Source organism: Aphidius gifuensis, linkage group LG4, assembly GCF_014905175.1.
Source record: "Aphidius gifuensis isolate YNYX2018 linkage group LG4, ASM1490517v1, whole genome shotgun sequence".
NCBI classification, from domain to species: domain Eukaryota; kingdom Metazoa; phylum Arthropoda; class Insecta; order Hymenoptera; family Braconidae; genus Aphidius; species Aphidius gifuensis.
The window spans coordinates 16,177,125-16,190,454 of record NC_057791.1 but is presented as its reverse complement, the minus strand read 5'-3'; the positions used below and the strand labels follow the sequence as shown (position 1 = coordinate 16,190,454).

At 45.1% G+C, this 13,330-nt stretch overlaps 1 protein-coding gene across 1 annotated transcript; it reads right to left on the bottom strand.

The window, feature by feature from the left end:
- Window positions 1-437: 437 nt before the first annotated feature.
- On the bottom strand, window positions 438-11,807 carry LOC122853972 (streptococcal hemagglutinin-like). The gene is made up of 12 exons (XM_044154382.1): window positions 10,577-11,807; window positions 10,145-10,252; window positions 7,445-9,784; window positions 6,986-7,336; window positions 6,617-6,823; window positions 5,883-6,530; window positions 4,749-5,630; window positions 3,831-4,658; window positions 3,611-3,625; window positions 2,544-3,369; window positions 873-1,939; window positions 438-775 (listed from the first exon to the last, which is right to left on the bottom strand). The coding sequence occupies exons 1-12, from the start codon at window positions 11,805-11,807 to the stop codon at window positions 675-677; spliced, it is 8,604 nt and encodes a 2,867-aa protein (XP_044010317.1). The 3' UTR covers window positions 438-674.
- Window positions 11,808-13,330: the final 1,523 nt, after the last annotated feature.

Here is a 13,330-nt window from a genome sequence, read left to right as displayed (position 1 = left end):
GATGATGAATGTAACAACGAGATGAAAAAAAATAGATTCAAACGATGGGTTACGAAAATAATGAATGAAAATCAATTAACAATAATCAATGATCTTGAAAAAATTCAGAGCACTTGCGAGGTAATTCATATACATGTTAATTAAGAGCATAAAAAAGACATTGAAATTAACGAAACGATAACTGTAAGTATGACGTAATTAGCAAGTGGCTGCTCACATAATTGGAAAAATATTCTTGAGATATCAGCTGAAAAAACAGACTGATACTCACAAACATTATTGGTTTAGCAGGCGTTGAATAGAATGAAATATTTGAAGAAATTTCATAGATGCTGATGCTGTACGAAAAATAATAAAATAAATATACACAAAAATGAGTGAACATGAAAAAAATGAATATTTATCAGGAGCAAGGAATTAGAATAATAACACAAATATTATTTGCAATTCGTATATTAAGAAACAAGTTGATACTAATAATTCAATATTACATAGGTCGATATGAAAAAATAAGAAATAAGTAATCAACCGGATGTAAAACAACTTTAAAACTAAATTTGATATAGAAAAAAAAAAACAAATGAATAATAATAAACGTAGCTATAATAATAAAATCAGAACGGTGTCATTTAAATTGAATGGCTGAATTCCGAATGGAATGGTAAAGAATTCAATTAGGCTGGAATTGATGGACGTGGTAATTCTGCTAAGCAAGTACATTGACCTCCTCGCAAAACTCCAATGTAGTAAACTTCGTCGCCAGCACTTGAAGATGCTGAAAAGATAGAAAAAATTCAAAATTAATAAAAGATACTTGACATAATGTTTTTGGAAAAAAAGTAAATACAAGTAAATAGTAGAAAGAAACATACCTGATGATATACTTCCAGAGTTGGATGATGATGATGAAGATGACCATATAGATGGTTTTCTAATTATTCCACTTGATCCTGAACCACTGGAGGTTAGACTGCTTGCTCCAGAGGAGCTGATAGAGCCTGCACCACTAGAAGCAAGAGCGCCGGAACCAGAACCGGATGAAGCATCTGATCCAGAAATAGAACCACTTGACGATCCACTGCCTGATTTAGAGCCACTGGAAGCGAGACTGCCAGATCCAGATTGACTTCCTGCTGATGATCCAGCTTTGGATGCACTACCGGATTGAGCTGCACTACCAGCTTGGGATGCACTGCCAGCTTTGGATGCACTACCAGATTGAGCTGCACTACCAGCTTGGGATGCACTGCCTGATTGAGATGCGCTGCCAGATTTGGATGAGCTACCTGATTGTGCTGCACTTCCAGCTTGGGAAGAACTGCCTGATTTGGATGCACTACCTGATTGAGCTGCACTACCGGCTTGGGATGCACTGCCTGATTGAGCTGCACTACCAGCTTGGGATGCACTGCCAGATTTGGATGAGCTACCAGATTGAGCTGCACTACCAGCTTGGGATGCACTGCCAGATTTGGATGAGCTACCAGATTGAGATGCACTACCGGCTTGGGATGCACTGCCTGATTGAGATGCACTACCAGATTTGGATGCACTGCCTGATTGAGATGCACTACCAGATTTGGATGCACTTCCTGATTGAGATGCACTGCCAGATTTGGATGCACTGCCTGATTGAGATGCGCTGCCAGATTTGGATGCACTTCCTGATTGAGATGCACTACCAGATTTGGATGCACTGCCTGATTGAGATGCACTACCAGATTTGGATGCACTTCCTGATTGAGATGCACTACCAGATTGAGATGCGCTGCCAGATTTGGATGCACTTCCTGATTGAGATGCGCTGCCAGATTTGGATGAGCTACCAGATTGAGCTGCACTACCAGCTTGGGATGCACTGCCAGATTTGGATGAGCTGCCTGATTGAGATGCACTACCAGATTTGGATGCACTTCCTGATTGAGATGCACTACCAGATTTGGATGCACTTCCGGCTTGGGATGCGCTGCCAAATGTGGATGGGCGACCAGATTGAGCTGCAGATTTGGATGCGCAGGATTGGATGCACTACCAGATTTGGATGCGCTGCCAGATTTAGATGCACTTCCTGATTGAGATGCGCTGCCAGATTTAGATGAGCTACCAGATTGAGATGCACTACCAGATTGAGATGCACTGCCAGATTTGGATGCACTACCGGCTTGGGATGCACTGCCAGATTTGGATGAGCTACCAGATTGAGATGCACTACCAGATTGAGATGCACTGCCAGATTTGGATGCACTTCCTGATTGAGATGCGCTACCAGATTTGGATGAGCTACCAGATTTAGCTGCACTGCCAATTTAGATGCACTCCAGATTGATTGCGCTGCCAGATTTGGATGAGCTACCAGATTGAGATGCACTACCAGATTGAGATGCACTGCCAGATTTGGATGCACTGCCTGATTGAGATGCGCTGCCAGATTTGGATGCACTTCCTGATTGAGATGCGCTGCCAGATTTGGATGAGCTACCAGATTGAGATGCACTACCAGATTGAGATGCCTGGCTTGCACAGCTTGGGATGCACTGCCAGATTTGGATGAGCTGCCTGATTGAGATGCACTACCAGATTTAGATGCACTGCCAGATTGAGATGCACTGCCAGATTTGGATGAGCTGCCTGATTGAGATGCACTACCAGATTTGGATGCACTTCCTGATTGAGATGCACTACCAGATTTGGATGCACTTCCAGATTTGGATGAGCTACCAGATTGAGCTGCACTACCGGCTTGGGATGCACTGCCAGATTTAGATGAGCTTCCAGATTGAGATGCACTGCCAGATTTAGATGCGCTTCCTGATTGAGATGCACTACCAGATTTGGATGCACTACCAGATTGAGATGCACTACCAGATTTGGATGCACTTCCTGATTGAGAAGCGCTACCAGCTTGGGATGCACTGCCAGATTTGGATGCACTTCCTGATTGAGATGCGCTGCCAGATTTGGATGAGCTACCAGATTGAGCTGCACTACCAGCTTGGGATGCACTGCCAGATTTGGATGAGCTACCAGATTGAGCTGCACTACCAGATTGAGCTGCACTACCAGCTTGGGATGCACTGCCTGATTGAGATGCGCTGCCAGATTTGGATGAGCTACCAGATTGAGCTGCACTACCAGCTTGGGATGCACTGCCAGATTTGGATGAGCTGCCTGATTGAGATGCACTACCAGATTTGGATGCACTTCCTGATTGAGATGCACTACCAGATTTGGATGCACTTCCCGATTGAGATGCGCTGCCAGATTTGGATGAGCTACCAGATTGAGCTGCACTACCAGCTTGGGATGCACTGCCTGATTGAGATGCACTACCAGATTTGGATGCACTGCCTGATTGAGATGCGCTGCCAGATTTGGATGACTTCTGGATGATGCTGCTGCCAGATTTGGATGCACTGGGATTGGATGCACTACCAGATTGGGATGAGCTGCCTGATTGGATGCACTTGAGATGACTGGATGTGCCAGATTTGAGATGCATGCTACCAGATTGGATGCACTGCCTGACCGGATTTGCTTGAGTTGAGATGCTACCAGATTGGATGCTGCCTTTGAGATTTTTGCTGATTTGGATGACCAGATTGAGCTGCAGATTTGGATGCACTGCCAGATTGAGATACTGCAGACTTTGGATTGGACTGCACTTTTGGGATGCACACCAGATTTGGATGAGATGCCTGAGATTGGGATGCACTTGATTTTTCAGGAGATGCACTGCCAGATTGAGATGCACTGCCAGATTTGACACTGCAGATGCTGGGTGCTGCAGATTTGGATGGACTGCCATTGAGATGCATACCAGATGCATGCACCAGATTGAGATGCGCTGCCAGATTTGGATGCACTGCCTGATTGAGATGCACTGCCTGATTGAGATGCACTACCAGATTTGGATGCACTGCCAGATTGAGATGCGCTACCAGCTTGGGATGCACTGCCTGATTGAGATGCACTACCAGATTTGGATGCACTGCCTGATTGAGATGCACTTCCAGATTTGGATGAGCTACCAGATTGAGCTGCACTACCGGCTTGGGATGCACTGCCAGATTTAGATGAGCTACCAGATTGAGATGCACTGCCAGATTTAGATGCGCTTCCTGATTGAGATGCACTACCAGATTTGGATGCACTACCAGATTGAGATGCACTACCAGATTTGGATGCACTTCCTGATTGAGAAGCGCTACCAGCTTGGGATGCACTGCCAGATTTGGATGCACTTCCTGATTGAGATGCGCTGCCAGATTTGGATGAGCTACCAGATTGAGCTGCACTACCGGCTTGGGATGCACTGCCAGATTTGGATGAGCTGCCTGATTGAGATGCACTACCAGATTTGGATGCACTGCCAGATTGAGATGCGCTGCCAGATTTGGATGCACTGCCTGATTGAGATGCACTGCCTGATTGAGATGCACTACCAGATTTGGATGCACTGCCAGATTGAGATGCACTACCAGATTTGGATGCACTGCCTGATTGAGATGCACTACCAGATTTGGATGCACTGCCTGATTGAGATGCGCTGCCAGATTTGGATGAGCTACCAGATTGAGCTGCACTACCGGCTTGGGATGCACTGCCAGATTTAGATGAGCTTCCAGATTGAGATGCACTGCCAGATTTAGATGCGCTTCCTGATTGAGATGCACTACCAGATTTGGATGCACTACCAGATTTGGATGCACTGCCTGATTGAGATGCACTACCAGATTTGGATGCACTGCCTGATTGAGATGCGCTGCCAGATTTGGATGAGCTACCAGATTGAGCTGCACTGCCAGATTTGGATGCACTGCCTGATTGAGATGCACTACCAGATTTGGATGCACTTCCTGATTGAGATGCGCTGCCAGATTTGGATGCACTGCCTGATTGAGATGCACTACCAGATTTGGATGCACTTCCTGATTGAGATGCGCTGCCAGATTTGGATGAGCTACCAGATTGAGCTGCACTACCAGCTTGGGATGCACTGCCAGATTGAGATGCACTACCAGATTTGGATGCACTGCCTGATTGAGATGCGCTGCCAGATTTGGATGCACTTCCTGATTGAGATGCACTACCAGATTTGGATGCACTTCCTGATTGAGATGCACTGCCAGATTGAGATGCACTACCAGATTTGGATGCACTTCCTGATTGAGAAGCGCTACCAGATTTGGATGCACTACCAGATTTGGATGCACTTCCTGATTGAGATGCGCTGCCAGATTTGGATGCACTGCCTGATTGAGATGCACTGCCTGATTGAGATGCGCTGCCAGATTGAGATGCACTACCAGATTTGGATGCACTTCCTGATTGAGATGCACTTCCTGATTGAGATGCACTACCAGATTTGGATGCACTTCCTGATTGAGATGCGCTGCCAGATTTAGATGAGCTACCAGATTGAGCTGCACTACCAGCTTGGGATGCACTGCCAGATTTGGATGCACTTCCTGATTGAGATGCACTGCCTGATTGAGATGCGCTGCCAGATTTGGATGAGCTACCAGATTGAGCTGCACTACCGGCTTGGGATGCACTGCCAGATTTGGATGCACTACCAGCTTGGGATGCACTGCCAGATTTGGATGCACTTCCTGATTGAGATGCACTGCCTGATTGAGATGCGCTGCCAGATTTGGATGCGCTTCCTGATTGAGATGCACTGCCAGATTTGGATGCACTGCCTGATTGAGATGCGCTGCCAGATTTGGATGAGCTACCAGATTGAGCTGCACTACCGGCTTGGGATGCACTGCCAGATTTGGATGCGCTGCCAGATTGAGATGCACTGCCAGATTTAGATGCGCTTCCTGATTGAGATGCACTACCAGATTTGGATGCACTACCAGATTTGGATGCACTACCAGATTGAGATGCACTACCAGATTTGGATGCACTGCCTGATTGAGATGCGCTGCCAGATTTGGATGCACTGCCTGATTGAGATGCACTACCAGATTTGGATGCACTTCCTGATTGAGATGCACTGCCAGATTTGGATGCACTGCCTGATTGAGATGCACTGCCAGATTTGGATGCACTGCCTGATTGAGAAGCGCTACCAGCTTGGGATGCACTGCCAGATTTGGATGCACTTCCTGATTGAGATGCGCTGCCAGATTTGGATGAGCTACCAGATTGAGCTGCACTACCGGCTTGGGATGCACTGCCAGATTTGGATGAGCTACCAGATTGAGCTGCACTACCGGCTTGGGATGCACTGCCAGATTTGGATGCACTGCCTGATTGAGATGCGCTGCCAGATTTGGATGAGCTACCAGATTGAGCTGCACTACCAGATTTGGATGCACTACCGGCTTGGGATGCACTGCCAGATTTGGATGAGCTACCAGATTGAGATGCACTACCAGATTGGGATGCACTGCCAGATTTGGATGCACTGCCTGATTGAGATGCACTGCCTGATTGAGATGCACTGCCAGATTTGGATGCACTTCCTGATTGAGATGCACTGCCAGATTGAGATGCACTACCAGATTTGGATGCACTTCCTGATTGAGATGCACTACCAGATTTGGATGAGCTACCAGATTGAGCTGCACTGCACCAGCGGGATGCACTGATTTGGATGCACTGCCTGATTGAGATGCGCTGCCAGATTGAGATGCGCTGCCAGATTTGGATGCACTGCCTGATTGAGATGCGCTGCCAGATTTGGATGCACTTCCTGATTGAGATGCACTGCCAGATTTGGATGCACTGCCTGATTGAGATGCACTACCAGATTTGGATGCACTGCCTGATTGAGATGCGCTGCCAGATTTGGATGAGCTACCAGATTGAGCTGCACTACCAGCTTGGGATGCACTGCCAGATTTGGATGCACTTCCTGATTGAGATGCACTGCCAGATTTGGATGCACTGCCTGATTGAGATGCACTGCCAGATTGAGATGCACTGCCAGATTGAGATGCACTGCCAGATTGAGATGCACGGCCGGATTGGGATGCACTGCCAGATTTGGATGAGCTTCCAGATTGAGATGCACTGCCAGATTTAGATGCACTTCCTGATTGAGATGCACTGCCAGATTGAGATGCACTACCAGATTTGGATGCACTTCCTGATTGAGAAGCGCTACCAGCTTGGGATGCACTGCCAGATTTGGATGCACTGCCTGATTGAGATGCGCTACCAGATTTGGATGCACTGCCAGATTTGGATGCACTGCCTGATTGAGATGCACTACCAGATTTGGATGCACTGCCTGATTGAGATGCACTACCAGATTTGGATGCACTTCCTGATTGAGATGCGCTGCCAGATTTGGATGAGCTACCAGATTGAGCTGCACTACCAGCTTGGGATGCACTGCCAGATTTAGATGCGCTGCCAGATTGGGATGCACTACCTGATTTAGATGCACTACCAGATTGAGATGCACTGCCAGATTTGGATGCACTACCGGCTTGGGATGCACTGCCAGATTGAGATGCACTACCAGATTTGGATGCACTTCCTGATTGAGATGCGCTGCCAGATTTGGATGAGCTACCAGATTGAGCTGCACTACCAGCTTGGGATGCACTGCCAGATTTGGATGCACTTCCTGATTGAGATGCACTGCCTGATTGAGATGCGCTGCCAGATTTGGATGCACTTCCTGATTGAGATGCACTGCCAGATTTGGATGAGCTACCAGATTGAGCTGCACTACCGGCTTGGGATGCACTGCCAGATTTGGATGAGCTGCCTGATTGAGATGCACTACCAGATTTGGATGCACTTCCTGATTGAGATGCACTACCAGATTTGGATGCACTTCCTGATTGAGATGCGCTGCCAGATTTGGATGCACTTCCTGATTGAGATGCACTGCCAGATTTGGATGCACTGCCTGATTGAGATGCACTGCCTGATTGAGATGCGCTGCCAGATTTGGATGAGCTACCAGATTGAGCTGCACTACCGGCTTGGGATGCACTGCCAGATTTGGATGAGCTGCCTGATTGAGATGCACTACCAGATTTGGATGCACTGCCTGATTGAGATGCGCTGCCAGATTTGGATGAGCTACCAGATTGAGCTGCACTACCAGATTTGGATGCACTTCCTGATTGAGATGCGCTGCCAGATTTAGATGAGCTACCAGATTGAGCTGCACTACCAGCTTGGGATGCACTGCCAGATTTGGATGCACTTCCTGATTGAGATGCACTGCCTGATTGAGATGCGCTGCCAGATTTGGATGCACTTCCTGATTGAGATGCACTGCCAGATTGAGATGCACTACCAGATTTGGATGCACTTCCTGATTGAGATGCACTACCAGATTTGGATGAGCTACCAGATTGAGCTGCACTACCGGCTTGGGATGCACTGCCAGATTTGGATGAGCTGCCTGATTGAGATGCACTGCCTGATTGAGATGCACTACCAGATTTGGATGCACTGCCAGATTGAGATGCGCTGCCAGATTTGGATGCACTGCCTGATTGAGATGCACTGCCTGATTGAGATGCACTGCCTGATTGAGATGCACTACCAGATTTGGATGCACTGCCTGATTGAGATGCACTTCCAGATTTGGATGAGCTACCAGATTGAGCTGCACTACCGGCTTGGGATGCACTGCCAGATTTGGATGCACTGCCTGATTGAGATGCGCTGCCAGATTTGGATGCACTGCCTGATTGAGATGCGCTGCCAGATTTGGATGCACTGCCTGATTGAGATGCACTTCCAGATTTGGATGAGCTACCAGATTGAGCTGCACTACCGGCTTGGGATGCACTGCCAGATTTGGATGAGCTTCCAGATTGAGATGCACTGCCAGATTTAGATGCACTTCCTGATTGAGATGCACTGCCAGATTGAGATGCACTACCAGATTTGGATGCACTTCCTGATTGAGATGCACTGCCAGATTTGGATGCACTGCCTGATTGAGATGCACTACCAGATTTGGATGCACTGCCTGATTGAGATGCACTGCCAGATTTGGATGCACTGCCTGATTGAGATGCACTACCAGATTGAGATGCACTACCAGATTTGGATGCACTGCCTGATTGAGATGCGCTGCCAGATTTGGATGAGCTACCAGATTGAGCTGCACTACCGGCTTGGGATGCACTGCCAGATTTAGATGAGCTGCCTGATTGAGATGCACTACCAGATTTGGATGCACTGCCTGATTGAGATGCGCTGCCAGATTTGGATGCACTTCCTGATTGAGATGCACTACCAGCTTGGGATGCACTGCCAGATTTGGATGCACTGCCTGATTGAGATGCGCTGCCAGATTTGGATGAGCTACCAGATTGAGCTGCACTACCGGCTTGGGATGCACTGCCAGATTTGGATGAGCTGCCTGATTGAGATGCACTACCAGATTTGGATGCACTGCCTGATTGAGATGCACTACCAGATTTGGATGCACTGCCTGATTGAGATGCGCTGCCAGATTTGGATGAGCTACCAGATTGAGCTGCACTACCGGCTTGGGATGCACTGCCAGATTTGGATGAGCTACCAGATTGAGATGCACTGCCTGATTTGGATGCGCTTCCTGATTGAGATGCACTACCAGATTTGGATGCACTTCCTGATTGAGATGCACTGCCAGATTTGGATGAGCTACCAGATTGAGATGCACTACCAGATTTGGATGCACTGCCAGATTGAGATGCACTACCAGATTTGGATGCACTTCCTGATTGAGATGCGCTGCCAGATTTGGATGAGCTACCAGATTGAGCTGCACTACCGGCTTGGGATGCACTGCCAGATTTGGATGAGCTGCCTGATTGAGATGCACTACCAGATTTGGATGCACTGCCTGATTGAGATGCACTGCCAGATTTGGATGAGCTACCAGATTGAGATGCACTGCCAGATTTAGATGCGCTTCCTGATTGAGATGCACTACCAGATTTGGATGCACTGCCTGATTGAGATGCGCTGCCAGATTTGGATGAGCTACCAGATTGAGCTGCACTACCGGCTTGGGATGCACTGCCAGATTGAGATGCACTACCAGATTTGGATGCGCTTCCTGATTGAGATGCGCTGCCAGATTTAGATGAGCTACCAGATTGAGCTGCACTACCAGCTTGGGATGCACTGCCAGATTTAGATGAGCTTCCAGATTTAGATGAGCTGCCTGATTGAGATGCACTACCAGATTTGGATGCACTGCCTGATTGAGATGCGCTGCCAGATTTGGATGAGCTACCAGATTGAGCTGCACTACCAGCTTGGGATGCACTGCCTGATTGAGATGCACTACCAGATTTGGATGCACTGCCTGATTGAGATGCGCTGCCAGATTTGGATGAGCTACCAGATTGAGCTGCACTACCGGCTTGGGATGCACTGCCAGATTTGGATGAGCTACCAGATTGAGATGCACTGCCAGATTTAGATGAGCTACCAGATTGAGATGCACTGCCAGATTTAGATGAGCTACCAGATTGAGATGCACTACCAGATTTGGATGCACTGCCTGATTGAGATGCACTACCAGATTTGGATGCACTGCCTGATTGAGATGCACTACCAGATTTGGATGAGCTACCAGATTGAGCTGCACCACCAGATTTGGATGAGCTACCAGATTGAGATGCACTACCGGCTTGAGATGCACTGCCAGATTTAGATGAGCTACCAGATTGAGATGCACTACCAGCTTGGGATGCACTGCCAGATTTGGATGAGCTACCAGATTGAGCTGCACTACCAGATTTGGATGCACTGCCTGATTGAGATGCACTGCCAGATTTGGATGCGCTTCCTGATTGAGATGCACTACCAGATTTGGATGAGCTACCAGATTGAGCTGCACTTCCAGCTTGGGAAGAACTGCCAGATTTGGATGCACTGCCTGATTGAGCTGCACTACCGGCTTGGGATGCACTGCCAGATTTGGATGCGCTTCCTGATTGAGATGCACTACCAGATTTGGATGAGCTACCAGATTGAGCTGCACTTCCAGCTTGGGAAGAACTGCCAGATTTGGATGCACTACCGGCTTGAGATGCACTACCGGCTTGGGATGCACTGCCAGATTTGGATGAGCTACCAGATTGAGCTGCACTACCAGCTTGGGATGCACTTCCAGATTTGGATGCACTACCTGATTGAGCTGCACTACCGGCTTGAGATGCACTTCCAGATTTGGATGCACTACCTGATTGAGCTGCACTACCGGCTTGAGATGCACTGCCAGATTTGGATAAGCTACCTGATTGAGCTGCACTACCAGCTTGGGATGCACTTGATGCGAGACTGCCAGCACCAGATTGGCTTCCTGATGAAGATCCAGATTTAGATCCACTTGAAGCAAGACTACCAGCACCAGATACACTTGATGATAGACTGCCTGCACCAGATGAAGCGAGACTGCCAGCACCAGATCCACTGGATGCTATACTGCCTGCTCCAGATGATGCGAGACTGCCAGCACCAGATTCACTGGATGCTATACTGCCTGCACCAGATGAAGCGAGACTGCCAGCTCCAGATACACTGGATGATAGACTGCTTGATCCGGATGAGCTGATTGAGTCTGATTCACTTGATGAAGAAGTATCGGGTGCTGATGTAATAATTTCCCATCCATCTTTTCCTTCTTTTAGTTCTACTACAGCATTGTGGTGATGACGTAAAAAGTCATCAAAATTGTCAGCGTCTAGGTTTATGTCTTCTAATCCATCGGCTGCATTGATTATCACTTCCAATTTGTTTTTTGGTCCCCATGCATTTGGTTTACCTGTTGTACAGGCAATGCCTGCAATTAACAATACAGCAATCGACAGAAAGCGCATCTTTCTGTTTTTCGCTTCAACTAATGTCTGGTATTCGTGCCGAGCCTTATATACTTTAATTTATTTTCTTATAAAAACATTATTTTCGTTACCGACAACAATACAGTTGTTATATTGCTTCTGTTATTGTTTTTACACAGTGCTTATATTTTATTTCCATTGTAATTTCTCTTACGTTATCTCATGCGTTTTATATTTTATGAAAAAGTATTTTCTTTCTCAACAATGACTCGTTTTGTTAGTGTTTTCTTGCAACTCCATTTGCATGTCAAAACTAACATAATTTTTTTTATTCGTTTTGCTTTTTATTTTTACGTTTCCTTTATTTCCGGAAAAACTTATCATTTTCTTATTTTTTAATCTAATCTACTGACTTAAATAGTCCATTTTCTATTTGTTTTAATATAGAAAATTTCATCCATTCCTTGAGACAATTAATTTTTTTAAGATAACAATTTATTTCCCTGCAATACTCGTTATCAAAATATTTCATTAGAGATTTTTGCAGCCAGTAATATAATAAAATATCATATTTAGCTGAATTAGTAATATCCGAATAGTAAGTTTTTAATAATGTTTGATTGTTTCATCGATACAAATTAATATTACTATTTAATACAAATGAATTAACGTTAATTCTATTTTAGCTGAGTTATTTACTCTCAAAATACTGCATACTTATTTCTTTTATAAAAATATGAAGTTTCTCTTATCAAGCTTTTATTATTACAATTGTTACTTAGCTCAATTATCCCCTGCTGCTTCGTATTTTTCTCGTCTAGATCATGCCGTGCTGCATTTATTCCAGCCACATGCTTGAGCTACTCGATCAAATCACAAAATATAAACTCACTCGAGCAGTTGTACAAATACATACCATCGAAGAAATTGCAGTCTCAAAATAAATAAAAAAAGAAAAAAAAAATGAATCAATAATTAAATAATATACCTTCGTTGAACAATTACAATGTCCAGTTGCAAATTTTTTTTTTCTTGTTTTAATTTCAATGTTAAAGATGAAGCTTTGATATCACATTCAATTATATATATTCGAAAATTTAAGCCATATATTTTTTGATCAATCAGTTAACAAAAAAATATGTTGAAAAACATTTTTTTTATTTGCAAATATTGACTGTTTGAAAAAAATAATATAAATGAGTTTTATTTTTATGAAAAATTAAATATTATTATTTGTTTGTTTAAAGCAATCGTATATTTTTACAGATATTTTATCTTACAAGAGCAAGATTTAATTCAATTAATCAGAATTTTTAATTTTAATTTTGTTGAAAAACTTACCGTTATTTATCATGCCTTTATCATGAAAACATTTTTACAAGTAAATCATTGAATCAGTTGTTGAAATCTCCAAAGCTTTATAATTGATTATCCCATTATTATTGATTTTTTTTAAATTTTTCACTTATCTTACCCTTTGGAGTTTCGAAAAAGGCTCATCCTGTTGATAAAAATTGACCTGAATGTTGATTTATTCAGTGCTTAAAATGCTTTATTTTCCT

Coding starts and splice junctions, on each gene's coding strand:
- LOC122853972 (XM_044154382.1), bottom strand. CDS start 11,807: ATGCGCTTTCTGTCGATTGCTGTATTGTTAATTGCAGGCATTGCCTGT. Junction 1,940..2,543: donor CAATCAGGCAGCTCATCCAA/ATCTGGCAGTGC, acceptor AAGTGCATCCAA/ATCTGGTAGTGCATCTCAAT. Junction 776..872: donor CTCTGGAAGTATATCATCAG/GTATGTTTCTTT, acceptor CTATCTTTTCAG/CATCTTCAAGTGCTGGCGAC.